Source organism: Pogoniulus pusillus, chromosome 5 (genome assembly GCF_015220805.1).
Source record: "Pogoniulus pusillus isolate bPogPus1 chromosome 5, bPogPus1.pri, whole genome shotgun sequence".
NCBI classification, from domain to species: Eukaryota; Metazoa; Chordata; class Aves; order Piciformes; family Lybiidae; genus Pogoniulus; species Pogoniulus pusillus.
Genome location: NC_087268.1, coordinates 39,082,922 through 39,099,369, shown reverse-complemented (window position 1 = coordinate 39,099,369; position 16,448 = coordinate 39,082,922). Strand labels below are relative to the sequence as shown.

At 40.5% G+C, this 16,448-nt stretch overlaps 1 protein-coding gene across 4 annotated transcripts in view; it reads left to right on the top strand.

The window, feature by feature from the left end:
* The window catches only part of PCCA (propionyl-CoA carboxylase subunit alpha), a 358,591-nt gene that overhangs the window by 24,033 nt on the left and 318,110 nt on the right, over positions 1-16,448 (top strand). For all 4 annotated transcript variants that reach the window (XR_010302383.1, XM_064143822.1, XM_064143820.1 and 1 more), the window contains exon 5: positions 16,318-16,431. Coding sequence is in view for 3 of the 4 variants with exons in the window: in XM_064143822.1 (XP_063999892.1) it covers positions 16,318-16,431 (114 nt within the window). In the remaining variant the exon portion in view is untranslated. The remainder of the gene's footprint in view (positions 1-16,317; positions 16,432-16,448) is intronic.

Here is a 16,448-nt window from a genome sequence, read left to right as displayed (position 1 = left end):
ATATGGCTCATCAGAGACATTATATTTAATTGGAGAGCCTGCGGTATAGTCGCAGGAGGCTGAAGGGAATTATTTAGCATTAGCAATGGCTCGTCTGGGAGTTGTGCACTAATCAAGGAGCTTGTGCATTAACTGTAGGGATGATAGGAGTTATGACGATTATGACATGTGAGCACATGTTTGTATGAGAACTGGACAGGCAATGAGTTAATCAAGAAATATATTAAATGGCTCCCATGCTGCTTTGTTATTACTCTGTAGAGTGTCTGTCAGACTGTGTACTTAAAACAACAAAAAGTCCAGCAAATAGATGTTTTAAAGAACCTCTTTTCCCTTCTATTTTTGAGGTGGATGTGTGCTTTCAAGTGCTGTGTTGAAAAAGAGCAAGTGAATCCTTAGTCTGCCAAATGCATTTAATCATGTGCCTCTCCAATATGTACTCTTTGTATTTGGTCATGTTTCCCTTCAGCAAATAGGAAATATTTTCCACTGTCAACTAATTGTTTAATGTCTTCAAACTTTTATATAATTAATAGCTTGCTAAAGCAAAACTTGTTTCTTAATGTTAGCTTCAGGGAACTAAGAATGTTAATCTTTTCCATCATCAGGATGCTCCAAAACTTGTAAAGAAAAAACCCCAACCCCAGCACTCCTTAACTGTAATGTAGGGATTACTTACATGCCAGGTAGACACAATCTGTGCCCAGTATGCTAGAGGCATCCACTTCATATCCATTGTGAAATTACCATTTATGCTGAACAAATCCATGTTTAGAGGAAATAGAGCTAATAAACTGAATTAATTTAAAAGTTGCATAAACCCATAAACCAGCTGAGTTGTATCAGTAGGCAAACTTAACTCAGAGCCACTGGACAAGTGTCTAATGTGCACTCTTTCTGCTATTGTAAGCACTGCCAAATCTAATAAAACTTTCTACCAAACTGTGATTTTCATGTATTAACTTAATTAAAGCAGCATCATGGCTAGTACCTAAAGTGTTAACCTGTAGGAGGTTGTTATTGAAATACGTTATCTGTGGAGTCAGTATTAGTGGTCATCATCAGCAGAAGTAAAACTGCAAGTAAGACCCTCCCTTGGGTGCTGTGAGCTCAGCAGGTTAAACTGTCAAAGCTTCTTAAAGGACAGATAGTTCAACCCCCTGGAGTTATAGGTAAACCAATCATTTGCTGTCAGCAGGAAACACGACTTCATTTAGCAGGTTGAAGGGAGGAAAAAACGAAACCTAAATGCTAATAGGAAAGAGGATTTAGAAGGAACTGTCATGTGAGTGTGTGTGGTGCTGTCCTGTGTAGTTTCTATGCAACTTGAAAAGATTTAAGAATTTTTCTTTTTTTTTCAGTTTCAGGCTTTCTAAAAGCAGGGATTCACAGAAGTTTATTCTGCTGTCTTCATAAAACTAAATGTAAGGTTGAGCTACTGCATTAAACCCATGAGTATTGACTGTGTTTTGTGAGGAGTTCAAAAGTTTATACTTTTCCTAAAAATGGAAACTATTGTCTCCTTACAGAAATAGGTGGGATTTTTTCCTTCAGTGTTGTGCAGCTGTTAACTGTTTAGAATGTAATAATCTCTTCTCACCACACTAAATGTATTTTGCACTGACCAAGTATAGTGGATTTAAGTTCTAAATACATATTAGAACTTGTGTATGTATAGGCCATAATAACTTAGGATAATAAAGCTAGTGTTGTAGTGGTACTTCCCATATTTAGTACTTTTTTTAGTCATCAGAGGTGAAAATGAACAGTGTTTGACTTTGTACTATTTAAATTCTTACTTGAAAAGAGAACTCCAGGAGTGATAGCTTGTTAGAGTGGTACAAAATAGGTGTGGGAGGAACCTGAGAGTTTGCTGCAGTTATGTTTATTGGAAAGAGAACTGTGCATAAATTCTTGCAGTAGGGGAACTTATGTGGCTTATGAAAGATGATTTTTCTATATATTAAGACTCATTTCATAGAATCAGACAGGTTATAAGACACCTCCAAGATCATCCACTCCAACTTATCACCCAGCCTTATCCAGTCAATTAGATTCTGGCACTAAGTGCCTCATCCACTCTTTTCTTGAACACTTCCAGGGATGGCAACTCTATCTCCCTGGGCAGCCCATTCCAGTGGCAATCACTCTCACTGTCAAGAACTTCCTCCTAACATCCAGCCTATACCTCCCCTGGCACAACTTGAGACTGTGTCCCCTTCTGTTGCTGCTTGATGTGCTGAAATAATACTGCCATAAGAACAATGGGATACAGGAGAGACTTAAGTTTGTGCTTGGTATCTATTAATTACCTTCAGATGGTAAAGCGTGTATCATAGGAAATCAGCTGGGAGGTGGAAATGTTGTCAGGGAAAATACTTGATAACCTTAAAACCAAATTATGTGTTTTTTTTCTAGGGTTATGCTAAAACAACCTTTATAATTTGAGACAGCTATGGTAGAACTGTGAGGGCTTTAAGAAGAAGGGGAAAAAAAAAAACCCAAAAAATCTCACCAACTGACAATTTGCTGATAATAGCTTTGTCAGATGATCTGAGAGAGGATAGGACCACATGAAGCCTAGCATCAGCATCCATGGTTGAATTGTCCTGTGCTTGTATTAACTGTTAAAACTGTATTTATGCAGTGCTGGGTTTCTTGTCTGTTCCTGCCCACAGGCTTCACACAGTCCTTGCAGATTTTAAGAGCAGAGTGGTGCAGCGGAAGTGTACTGGGTCCATAACCCAGAGGTCGATGGATCAAAACCATCCTCTGCTAACTGCATCTTGCTTTGCTCCTCTCTCCAAGAAGCTTTGTGTCCAGAGAAAGGCAACAAAGCTGGTGAGGGGCCTGGAACACAAAACCCTATGAGGAGAGAGAGAGGTTGAGGGAGCTGCGGGTGTTTAGCCTTGAGAAGAGGAGGAGGGAGGCTCAGGGGTGACCTCATTGCTGACTACAATTACCTGAAGGGAGGCTGTAGCCAGCTTGGGGGTTGGTCTCCTTCTGCCAGGCAACCAGCAACAGAACAAGGGGACACAGTCTCAAGTTGTGCTGGGAGAAGTATAGGCTGGATGTTAGGAGGAAGTTCTCTTGGCAGAGAGAGTGATTTGCCATTGGAATGGGCTGCCCAGGGAGGTGGTGGGAGTCACTGTCCCTGGAGGTGTTCAAGAAAAAACTGGATTTGAGGCACTTAGTGCCATGATCTAGTTAATTGGATAGGGCTGAGGGATGGGTTGGACTTGGATGATCTTGGAGTTATCTTCCATCCTGGTTTATTCTATTCTGTGATTTGGAGAGTCATTGGCTTGTCTGTACAACCATTTTCAAGTGTATAGGTGGACTGTGTAACACCAGAGAATACACTTCACTTAATGTATGGGTAATATGTTCATCACTGTAGAATATGCACATGTAAATTTGCTTCAGGGATGGAAGGGAGGGTTACTATAGTGGTCTAATCAGCAATAAATACCTTTTGAAAAGCATTACACTGTAACGTGAAGCTGAGAAACACTTTTTCTGCACTGTGGGAGGGGTAGTAGTGGGCAAGAAGCTGGATGTGAGCCAGCAATGCACACTTGCAACCCAGGAGGTTGTAGCTATAGGATGAAGGTCAATGGTTAGGCTTAAAACTGGGGTGGGGTAGATTTAGGTTGACCATAAGGAGGATATTCTTTTCAATGCGAGTAGTAAAATACCAGATCAGGCTGCCAAGGGATGTGGCTGAGATGTCTCTGGAGACATTCAAGATCAGACCCAACATAACCCTGGGCAGACTGATCTAGTTGATGTCCCTGCTGACTGCAAGGGTGTTGGTCAAGATGACCTTTGAGGGTCCCTTTCCAACCCAATGCTATCTGTGAATGTCTGACAGTCACCTCTGGAACTCTTCATCCTTGAACTTACTTCTGCTGATCTGCATTTTATTTCATTCTTTATAGGTCCTTGAGCATGACTTTATCTACTTTGATCCTTTTTTTAAATGAAATAAATGTTTTCCCAGCCATGTAGTTCTTTGAGATCTCCTGTGATTATTTTTATCTAGCACTGTGTGAAATCTACTTAGACTTTCTTTGAATACAGGGATGTAAATGGTGTAGGCTCTGTTGTAGACCTCTTTCAAAAGTTATAGCTAGTGTTTTGTGGTGGGTTAACTGTTTTACAATAAATGGTGCTCTATGCTTTCTTTGTCAAGTAGATGATGTAGAAGTGATGACACTTCTGGTGTGAGCAAGGCTGATTTCTTGCTAAATATTATTTGGAAAAACCTTAATCTATTTGAGAAGTTACTTAAGTAGTTTTCAGGGCATTGGTGGCTTATGGTATTCTGTGAATTTGCACATCAATCATGCTTGCTGCTTTCTCTTCATTACACGATTGTTTGTATATTTTTTTTAGATAGTGTTTGTCTGAACATCTGCTTATTGAAATCTCAAAGCTGACTTGTCTTTCAGAAGAACACTTGTGAGAGTAACAAATTAGGTTTTATTCAAAGGATTTTCTTCAAAACTGTCCTGTAACATGATCATAGAATCAACCAGGTTGGCAGAGACCTCAAGGATCATCCAGTCCAACAAATCACTCAGCCCTATCCAGTCAGCTAGACCATGGCACTGAGTGCCTCAGCCAGGCTTTTCTTGAGCACCTTCAGAGACGGTGACTCCACCACCTCCCTGGGCAGCCCATTCCAATGCCAATCACTCTCTCTGCCAACAACTTCCTCCTACCATCCAGCCTATACTTTGCCTGGCACAACTTGAGGCTGTATCCCCTTGTTCTATTGCTGGTTGCCTGGGAGAAGAGACTAACCCCCACCTGAAGTGATGAGTAACTTCAGTTTACTTTCAGATAAGTACTTTTCTTATATAACTAGTGATTTTATTGAATTAACTGTGATGATTTGGGTGTCACCTGCCCCCCTCCCACTTTAGAAATTACCCAGACTAAACTCAGCCAGCTCTGGAAATTGAATGAAGCTTATTATTTACAGCTTAGCACAAGATAGTAGTAGGTATTTACAGTTAAATACAGAAATAAACAAGGTAAAAGGTGATAGAGAAACACAGCAGCCCTCCCTGAAACCTGAGTCCCAAGGAGAGGCTCCCGACTGCCCTTCCACCTTCCCCCTACCCCTCTCAACCTTACCCCAGCCCCAAGGAAGAATGGTGGTTTGGCCAGGGGGTTAGGAAGCAAAGTGGATTAGTCAGAGAAACAGAGGGTGAGGTTAGAGAGAGATGAGTCTTGGAGCTCCCCAGCAGGAGTAGTGAGTGCCTTATCTATGCTTTGATTCTTCTTGTATCTCTCAGTAAGGCTATGAGGGAAGCAGACATCAGCATTGTTTTCCTTTCACAGCCTGTAATCTAGTCCTTCTCACCAAAACAATCTAGCTAGCTTCAGACTATCACACTAAGAAAGCATGGTTTTTATGAAATCAGAATACTTTTATTAGTGGAATATTGAAGGAAAAATACTCCTGTGGATTGTAGTTAACCTAATGAATCTGTAATAAGGCATTTTGTAAGTACTGGAGATTCCATTCTTTTAAAACAATCTTATGTTGCTTATGATAACATTGAGGTATCGTAGAGTTTTTGTTGTTTATTATGGGTACTGCTTTAGTACTTCAATGGATGTCCAGATGTGGTTAAGGAATGCATGTATGTGTATTTTGTGACAAATATTGCATAGATAAAAACTTTGGGAAAACCTGCATTCAGTGTCCTTGTTCTTCAGGTATTCTGCATTCACCTGCAACCTGGTTTGGTTGGTTGTGTGTGGTGGTGGTTGTTGTTTTTTGTTTGCTTTAAATTGTCTTTTGTACATTTTGGATTAGGCTTCATATTATGTCTAAAACGTTTCTGAGACAGCCATTTGTGCTCTCCTATCCCCTCTGATTCATTCACTGTATTGGATCCAGTGATCAAATGGCTGGAAGATGGTTTGCTGATCTGACAGAAGGTTCATTTCACTTCTCCTTGGATTAGTTCTCCTCTAGGTCTGTTCAGTTCATTGATCTACCTCAGTAACACTGTAATTGCTGGAGCTGAATGTGAAGCAGGGTTGGGGAAGTTGATCATCCTCTGAGTGGAGACGTGTATCTTGTACTTGCATAAATTGAGGCTTATTCTGAATCTTCCTTCATGTCTCAATATATGGTTTGTCTTGGTCCAGAAGTTGGTTAACACAGGGAAGAACTTTAAGTTACTGTAGTATCTGTACCTTGCATTTTTCTTGTGTGTGCTTTTTGTTCTGTGTGGTGGTTGCTGGTGTGTGTTGTGGGGTGTTTGTCTGTACCAGTTCTTTAGCTACTGCTCCAGAATATGTTGCCCTGAGCTGATGTTCATGCTTCCTGTCTTTCCTTAAATATTGTGGCATAGTTGAAATATCAGGTAACTCTGAATTCGCCTTGTTGTTGCTGTGGGCTATTCTTTCAACTTTGCAGCTGGTTTTGGGACTCCCTGACTTTACTACCAGTTTGGGATGCAAGAAGCAATTTCTGGAGTCCATCCACAGGCAGGCAGATTTAGAGATCAGATCCGTTTTGTGTTTCTGTAGTTGGCTACCTTTGCTACTATGTGATACTGTATCCTAGACCTGCCTAACTACTGCTTTCCCCATCTCCCACCTATGTCTTAATCCTTTAGAAAACAAAATAAAGAAACTTACAGCAAATGCATTTCATAGTAAACTTGTTTATGGGAGAGGCAGGAAAAAGGAGCACCATAAGAAAGATCTGTCACATTTATTTGCTAATGTGCTTAGAAGCTTGAGATTCTGTTAGGGAAAGGCTGAGGTAGGTGCAGCTGTGTTTGAAGTGCAGAGAGGCTCCTTAAAAACTGTAGGGTGCTACTATTTTAACATTACAAAACTGTTAATTCTTATTGTAAAACACTTAAAGCTCAGAATCACCTGCACTGCAAAGATGTAACTGTTCCTCCACACAGAGCATAGTGTACTTGCAACAGAAGCACATCCTTGCTTTTGTAAACAGATCTATTGAGTATCTTCTAGTTGTTAGTAAGTGCTCTGAAGTGAAATTCTCCTGGACTTGCTTTAGATAATATACTCCAAAGTAAAAACAGTCTTCAGAGGTGTGACTGCAGTTAATATCTAGACTGTTTCTTCACAGCACCACCTAAATCAGCACACAGGGGCTTGAGTGGCTGTGCTGCCTCCCATCCTCACTTGGGTGCAGAAACTTAGTAGCTGTCCCACTTTATCAAAGGGAGCTACAAGTGGAAGAAGGCAGAGGGAATGATCTTCCCTCAAGATTTAGAAGCGTTTTGCTATTGCTGCAATGAATTGAAGAATGAGCTACTGTGTTTTCCCTCTTAATTCCTCCAGCTCTGTCAATCCTGCAGTTCCTCCAAAAGCAGATTAGTAAACAAGATGACTAAGCGATCTTTTTCTGTCCTTCTTTTAGTTATTCTACTTGAAGATTGATTGTTCCTGGTGGCTGGCTAAAATGTGGAATGTGGTGATATACACTAACCATTTTTATTCTGCTAAATATTCCAAATACTCATGTTGGCTGTTAACTGTGACAGAACAGGCTAGCTGCTATCTTGTTTTCTAGAGCTTTAAGCACACTTTCCTTTCAAAATGAAAAGCTCCTTGAAGTTAAGCGACCTTTTATTTGTACTTGCTAGTTTTTTTGCAGATAAGCCTTTAGCATATCAAACCTGTTTCAAGAGTGATAGAACTGCTCTGCATAGAAGCCTGTGGAGGCAAGCTTTTCTAGAAAAGCTCCAAAGGACAGATGTTTGTCTCTGTAATCATACCTTCAGTGTTCAATGTCTGGCCAAAAAATCCCCACTACTTTGTCATATACATGGTCTTTCCAACATTCAGTTACTTGGATCTGAAGTTTGGTTTGTATGGGTGACTAAGTTAATAGTTCTTTGGTTTTTACTAATTTGGAGGGTAAGATGTGGTAAGCACTTCCAATAAAACTCCATTGGGGAAGCTTACTTTCCCATCAGTATTTTAGAAGGTGCTTTACTGGGACATTATCTTCTAAAGACTACATAAGAAAAGGCTGCTTTGGAAGACACTCTTGGATTCTTATCTGTAATGTCTTCGGGACTCTCGAGGCATTTCCTTACTTGTCTCAGCAAACAGAACTCAGTTTCAGAGTATTGCTGAATGATAGCCTTAGCATGGTTTGTTGTTACCAGTATTAGTGATCAGGGCTCTAGAGACAGTCCTTTCCTGTACCGAAATGATTCACAGGGTGTTAGGGGCTGGAGACTGCTGGAGATAGAATCCAACCCCACTGCCAGTGCAGGGCTGTGTAATCTAGTGCAGGTTGCACAGTAATGCATCTGGGTGGGTGTTGAAAGTCTCCATAGAAGGAGATTCCACAGTCTCTCTGGGGAGCCTGTAGCAGTGCTCAGTGACCCTTAAAGAGACTCTTCTTCACTTTGAGATAATGTCCTGTGGTATAGTTCATATCCTTTGCCCCATGTTCTATCATAGGGTGCAAGTGAGAAGAGGCTGACTCTTCCTTCTTGACACCCAGCCCTCAAGTTCATATACATTTATTAGATCCCTTCTCAGCCTTCTCTCCAGACTAAAAAGCCCCAGGTCTGTCAGCCTTTCCTCATAAGGCAGTGCTCCTGTCCCTTAGTCATCCTTGTAGTCCCCCTTGGACTCTCTCAAGTAGATCCCTGTCCCTCTTGAACTGGGGAGCCAAAACCTGGTGCATATTCCAGATGAGATCTCCCTTGGGCAGAGCAGACCTCTGCTGTACTGTTTTATCAAGTAAAATTGTGCATCTTCCTAGAAGCCAAGTTCCAAGTTCCAGAGCTTTGTTCACGGGAGAGAGAATTTGAGACCACTTCTATATATAACTTTTTTAAAGTGACAGAAACTAGTGTTTGAGAATGTGAACAGAGGAAAGTCTTTGTGCATGAGAGTGGTGAGAGCCTGGAATGGGTTGCCCAGGGAGGTGGTAGAGACCCCATCCCTGGAGGCTGGATGAGGCTCTGGGCAGCCTAATCTAGGGCAGGGTGTCCCTGCCCATGGCAGGGGGATTGGAACTAGATGATCCTTGCGGTCCCTTGCAACCCAGTCTGATTCTTTGCTTCTCTTAGTCTTGGTTAGAAATGCAGTTTTCCTTGCCAGCTTGGTATTTCACTTTTAAAGGCTGTTCAGCTCAACCTGGATCCTTCTGTTGTAATTTTAGTTGAAATTTGTGGATTTGTGAGTCTATTGCTGCCTTTAGGTTTTAACTGGAAAAAAAAAAACAAACCACAAAAGACAGGATGAGATAACAACAGAAAAGAAAGGGTGCAAAAAAATTATTAATTTTTCCTTGGCTTGTATCTACTAACCTATGATCTGCCTGGACAGATGGGCAGAGTCCAATGGGATGGGGTTCAATAGCTCCAAGTGCAGGGTGCTGCACTTTGGCCACAACAACCCCATGCAGAGATACAGACTGGGGTCGGAGTGGCTGGAGAGCAGCCAGACAGAGGGATCTGGGGGTGCTGATTGATACCCACCTGAACATGAGCCAGCAGTGTGCCCAGGTGGCCAAGAGAGCCAGTGGCATCCTGGCCTGCATCAGGAATGGTGTGGTCAACAGGAGCAGGGAGGTCATCCTGCCCCTGTACTCTGCACTGGTTAGACCACACCTTGAGTACTGTGTTCAGTTCTGGACCCCCCAGTTTAGGAGGGACATTGAGATGCTTGAGCGTGTCCAGAGAAGGGCGACGAGGCTGGGGAGAGGCCTTGAGCACAGCCCTATGAGGAGAGGCTGAGGGAGCTGGGATTGGTTAGCCTGGAGAAGAGGAGGCTCAGGGGGGACCTTATTGCTGTCTACAACTACCTGAGGGGAGGTTGTGGCCAGGGGGAAGTTGCTCTCTTCTCTCAGGTGGCCAGCACCAGAACAAGAGGACACAGCCTCAGGCTGCGCCAGGGGAGATTCAGGCTTGAGGTGAGGAGAAAGTTCTTCACTGAGAGAGTCATTGGACACTGGAATGGGCTGCCCAGGGAGGTGGTGGAGTCGCCGTCCCTGGAGCTGTTCAAGGCAGGATTGGACGTGGCACTTGGTGCCATGGTCTAGCCTTGAGCTCTGTGGTAAAGGGTTGGACTTGATGATCTATGAGGTCTCTTCCAACCTTGGTGATATTGTGATACTGTGTGATACTGTGATCTAACACTGGGGATGCTAGTGGATGTTTTGAGAGTCATTGTAGGAACTGTCAGTAAACACCTTTCACCCAGCCAAATGTTCAAAAGTCCCTGAAGAGTTGTTTTACACTTGTCCTCACAACTATCATTGTTGGGCCATCAAATAAAAAATTAAAATAGACTTGCAGAGAAATCTGTTTGTGCTGGACTCTGTAGACTGACTGATTTATTTGCATAAAACTTTATTTAGAGTTTTGAAATGCTGAGTAGAAATAAATGAGGAGAAGATGGGATAGTTATGCCATTTATGGCCTTTGCAGTTCTACTTTTCACATGATTTAGAAATATTTCCATTACTTGATTTTATGGTGAGGTACTGTATTTGTGTGGCAGTATTTCTTTGCAGATAGCATTTTAAAGGCTGTGTGAATACTGCACACTCACTGTGTCTGCAGATTTATTGTGGCAGTGGTGCATGTATTTTAGTGTGAAGCTGCTGAGGACACTTGAGTCAGATGAAAGATGCAATTTTGGCAAAGCAGTAAATTTAAACCTTTTTGCATCTTTCTTTGTTCAAGTCTTCAATGCCACAAGCTTTTTGTTCTGTTTTGTCTGTCTCTTGGCAGTGGTGCTGGCAAGATTTGAGGTGGTTGGTTTTTTTAGCTGCCTTACAAAAGATTTACTCATTAGCCCTATTTTATGGGTTGAGCTAATTGTGATTTGTCTTGCTGAGCAGTATTATGCAGTTTAGGCCAATTAAGTGAATCCACTTAGACCAGCGGATGTTGTTCCAATGTGTAATATTGATTTGAGCTATAAATGGAGAATGACTTGTTAGGTTAGATTCCTTTGTCTAAACAATGCTTGAGATCTTATCTAGTGTACTAAAACAGAAGCATTTTCTTTCCCGAGGCTTTTTTAATTGCTTCTCAGGTTTGATTAACACTGAATATGCAGATGGAACAGTTTCTCTATATGTAAATTCTGAAACAGTTCAGAGGAATTGGGAGGAAAATGCAGCTTGCAACTCAGTGTAACTGTCGCTGCTGCATGAATCTCAACTTGTGTTGAAACTTGGGGGTGATGTGTAGGGTGACCTACTCTAAAAAAAAGGGGAACTAGGGAATCTCAGACACTTCTGTCCTCAGAGATGGAGGAGCAGAGGGAGTGAGTGTGTGTATATGTGTTAATTAGTTGTTTACCCTGAAATAAATGACATCTGTCATATGATGATAAACATCAGAAACTGACAAAGTATATAAAATCATCTATGGAAATTGTGGGTAATATAAAACACTTTGTTAGGAAACATACAGATATCTATATCTAATCTTCTCTTGGACCTCCTGACAAAACTTTTTACTTTTTGGAATTAGTAGATTAGAATCTCTTTGAAACAAATTGGGGGAAAAAGCACTTGTGTCATAAATCAGATCTATAAGAAAGTAACAAAATGTATTTGTTTGAAAAAAATTATAATGGTACAGATCTATAAATGATCTTTGTGTTCTATTGCTTCATAGATTGTATATACACTGAGAATAAGTGGTTTAGTTCTTTACAAAATTATTTTAAGATACATGCTTTTTCCATACCAAGAAAATGTTTCTGTGTTTAAATGTTGAGGGATATATATATATATGTAAATGTGACTCATTTATAATACAGAGTTCAACAGCAGCCAAGTAACTCCTGGAGATTACTTTGATTCTGTTGTCTTTAAACAGAATACTTCGAGGAGTGCTATGTATATTTTAGGTAGTAAGCTATTAATGTTGATCTTTCAATGTGTATTATTTGAGATACAGGTTTGTTTAGGGGGCTGATTCAGTGAATTCAGAGTATGGCTGGGTAAGAGACCATATTACTGTCACATGGGTGCTCTCCAGGTTGAAGAACTATCATAATCTAGGTAATTTGGGTACTTAATAGCTCTGATGCAGTACAGCCCTTTTAAACAGGGTTGTCTCCTGCAAAGCAGATATTGAGTGTTGTTTGTTGTTTGTTGTTTGTTTTTCTGGTATTTGTATCCAAGATTTTGGCTTATGGGCATGTATCTCTTCTGGGATATGATGCTAAGCCCTGGCACCAAACCTAATTTATAAATACTCCTGAAATACTGAAACAATGTGGAAATAGCTTCAAGAGCAATCGTTGCTACTGTTATTACCACCCTGAGAGCTGCCACAGCCTGGAGTGGTGCTCCTGGAGCTAGTCCAGGCCAAGAATGACTGGCTAATCAGCCCAGGTGGACTCCTTACTTTATGTGCTTATGTACTGGAAATGTGGTGAAGAAACACAAAGCTGTTCCTGTGTGAAGATCTGGCAGGTTTTACTGGTTTAGGTGCTTTGCCATGAAAGTGACTGCTGAACCTATACTAGATTTGGAAACAGGTGATCATTTTTGTGCAGTTTGCTTCTTAATAAAGTTGTTGAACTTCAGCTAGTTATTATTTCAAATTCTATTTGGTTTCCCTTGTACCTTAGTCCAAGAGTAGTTATACTATTTAAGAGCATTTACTCAAATTCTTGTGCTAGGACTCTTTGTTAAATCCAGTATCTTACTTGTCATAAATGCAGAGCTGAGATGATTGTAATGGGCTGGTTGGGTGTTAGTGACTGATTTGGGTTTGGATTTTACAAAGGTGTAACAAACCTGTACAGGAATTTGGATAATTAAATTTCATCTGTAGTTTTTGAGTTAGCGAGAGATGTTGAAGTGCTGAAACGTGTCCAGAGAAGGGTGACAAAGCTGGTGAGGGGCCTGGAACACAAACCCTATGAGGAGAGGCTGAGGGAGCTGGGGGTGTGCAGCCTGGAGAAGAGGAGCCTCAGGGGTGACCTCATTGCTGTCTACAACTACCTGAAGGGAGGCTGTAGCCAGGTGGGGGGTGGCCACTTCTGCCAGGCAACCAGCAACAGAACAAGGGGACACAGTCTCAAGTTGTGCCAGGGTAGGTCTAGGCTGGATGTTAGGAGGAAGTTCTTGGCAGAGAGAGTGATTGGCATTGGAATGGGCTGCCCAGGGAGGTGGTGGGGTCAGCGTCCCTGGAGGTGTTCAAGAAAAGCCTGAATGAGGCACTTAGTGCCAGGGTCTAGTTGACTGGATAGGGCTGAGGGATAGGTTGGACTGGCTGATCTTGGAGGTCTCTTCCAACCTGGCTGATTCTATGATTCAGCAGGTTTGGGTGAATCTCTCTTTGCTGCAATATGGTTAGCCCATCCAAGGTATACTACTTCAGATATACACTAATAAGATCTATTTTCATGATTTCTGATTGTATTCTCTACCATAACAAGTCCTTACAGCTGCTTGAAATGTATCTTTTCGAGGCACAGGTAGCCCAATATGATTAAAACTTGCAGTATAAGCCATTGAGCATTTCATGGTTTGTCTGCTGTTCCAGTCTTTATTATCAGTTTGTACTTCTTTGCAGGGTTAATTTATGAAGGAATTACGCTTCAGCAGGAACTTCTTGCGACTTGAGCCTGTTTTGATGTTGTTTTTGTAAACTAAAACAAAAGGGTGAAAGTACTTCTGAAGTTTCAGCTGTACTAAGTTAGAATCTAGTATTGAATATCTAGGATTGTGTGGTTTAAGTAAAAATCTTAAGCAGCCCTTGAATTTGAGAGTATAATTTCAAACTTGTTGAGGAAGGTGAGTTGCTGGATTCTTTGGACTGTCTAGAAACATCTCATTTTAAGTCAGCTTATGCAGAAGAAGAGGCATTACTAAGATGAAGCAGATCTATTTTCACATATTTGGACTGCTTTAACAATTTATTTGAAAAGAAAAAAGAAAAGAATCCATAAACTTAAGAACTTTCACTTAAGGTTGAAAATCTGGGGAATGGAGACTTCTTTCTTATCCTTGAGATACTGCCCTGCAGCAGTATGCCAGGTAAAACGATTGCTGTTTCATTAGATCCATGTGTGGTATATTAGGATGTGTGCCAGACTGAACTGGAACTGCACTAGAGAAGGAGAAGGCACTAACAACTTGTAGTAAGGTAAACAAGGAGAAATAGGTTTGCCAGATTGCAGGAGAATGTGGGAAGGAGTCAGAACTTCAAAGTTCAAGTAACAATGAAACATTTCATAAGGGGGGGAAGAAAACAGTGTGGGTCAAGCACACAGGGTTATCTGTTTAAAAACTAGTGGTGTTCTGTTCTCTTCTGTGGCTGCCTTAGGTACTGGCAGGATTGTTGGGATCTGTGGGAAGTGTGACTGGATTTTTCCTCTTGATCCTTAATAGCTGAATATATTGAGTTAGTCCTTTTCTGTAAGGAAGCTTTTGGTTTTGTAAAACATACTTGCTTAACTAGCTTGAATAACTTTGGGCATGTAAACAATGTTGGAATACAAACCAACCTTAAACATATACATCAGCCATACAAATAAAGGTATCTGAGAGTTATGGTTTTTTTTTGTACTCCAAGAAGCATGATAGGCCAGTCTTGATAGCATTTGATCAGAGTAGGTTGCTGACTTAAATTGCTGAGGTGTGCTTAATAAAAGGCATTACAATCCTGTTGCATGATTGTCTGCACTAGTGTTGGAGTTTCTGGTTTAGCTTTGTTTTTAATATGAGAGTAATGTTGTAGTGGTGAAATAAACCCCATATGAATTTACAGAAGCAATAATTCAAATGTGAAATATGTGGTAATTCCAGGAGGTTATGTGACCCCCTCATACTCAACTATATAGCAAATTCAGAAGCTGTTGAAGAAATGCACCCAGAAAAAAACTTGGAATTAGGTGTCAGGTTAATCTTATCATCAGGAAGGAATATTGACTTCTGTCAAAGTTCAGAAAAGTTAGTAAATATGAAGAAAATGTCAAATGCTGAGTAAGTTAATCCTGTGCTTGCTTTGTTTCAGTTGTACTTATCTGAACACTTATTTCTTACTGTATTAATCAAAATATTGTTTGATGCTTCTTGCTATTTCTGGATTATTTTCTTCTCCTGGCCTTGTTTCTTCTGAGGGAGCCAATAGCGTACATGTTACTTCTAACCTTGGTTTGTGATACTTGACAGCCTTCCTGCTACTTGCAAATAAATTCTCTTTTCACAAAGAAGAACATTTCCTGTTCATAAGCTGCAAATATTTTCTATTTCACGTATGAATATTCACTTTCAGAAAGAACACTCTTTAAAACTGTTCCCTGTTCCTGAATGCTTAAGATGATACAAAATATTTAGTAATGGTTGAGCACTGAACATGTCAAACTGTCAGTACAAACAAGTCTTGCTGACATGTAGCTGGTATAATCTTACACAACAGAAGCAATGGCATGCTTTCTTGAATATATACTGAAAAGAAAGAGCAGAATGAGGAAAAACTGATTTGTTTCTGAGGTCTGTATCTCCCTTGGCAGAATTCAAAATACTTTTTTATTTAAACACTTTAAAGACTAAACTTTTAAAACTTTCTTTAAGGTAAGCAATCATATGAGCTATTAGGTTTGAAGTCAACTTCTAACTTCAAATCTAGCTGTTTTTGTTGTACCTGGTAAAATGTTAGAAGTGTTTATCTCTTCTGTATAGTTCAGCTTTGACTAAAAAATGTTTGGCAAATGCATATAAATGAGGATACAATGGATTAGGAATCAAACATTGAGGCTGCTTAAATAATTCTCAAGATTTTCAGGTTCATGTGTAGTGATATTGAACTCTTTAGTCATAGGCTTTAATTTGTGCATAGTGCTGACCTGATGCTGTGCAGGGACACTCACTGCATCCCTTCATTCAATTCACTCTAATTATCCCCAACTTCCTGGGGAGCCTGCTTAGAACTCATCATGAATGTTTGTTATTAAGTATTAAGATATTAGACAACCCTGCTACATGTAGCAAAGTAGTTTTTAGTCTGAATTTACATATAGATGATCATTATAGGAAGCTGAAATTACATTTGTCATGATTTTATTTAAGCAAATTCAAAATAATGGCATAATAAAACATTTTGACAGTGACTTAAGCTTGGAATTAAATGAAATGAGAATTAATGTTGTTGTGTGAGTTCTTATATGTCAGTGTTGCTAATTTCTGTGTGTATTTTAGAGTGGTTATGGTATGTAAATTACCTTTTGAAACAATCAGAACTGTGTGCATATTTCAGGGTGGTGGTAATTATTTTTGCAGGGAGCATCTGTTAATGCAGAACATTGCCTCTTCAGGTTCATGTGAAGATGGCGGATGAAGCTGTCTGCGTTGGCCCAGCTCCCACCAGCAAAAGCTACCTCAACATGGATGCCATCATGGAAGTCATTAAGAAAACCAGGGCCCAAGCTGTGAGTCTGAATGAGTC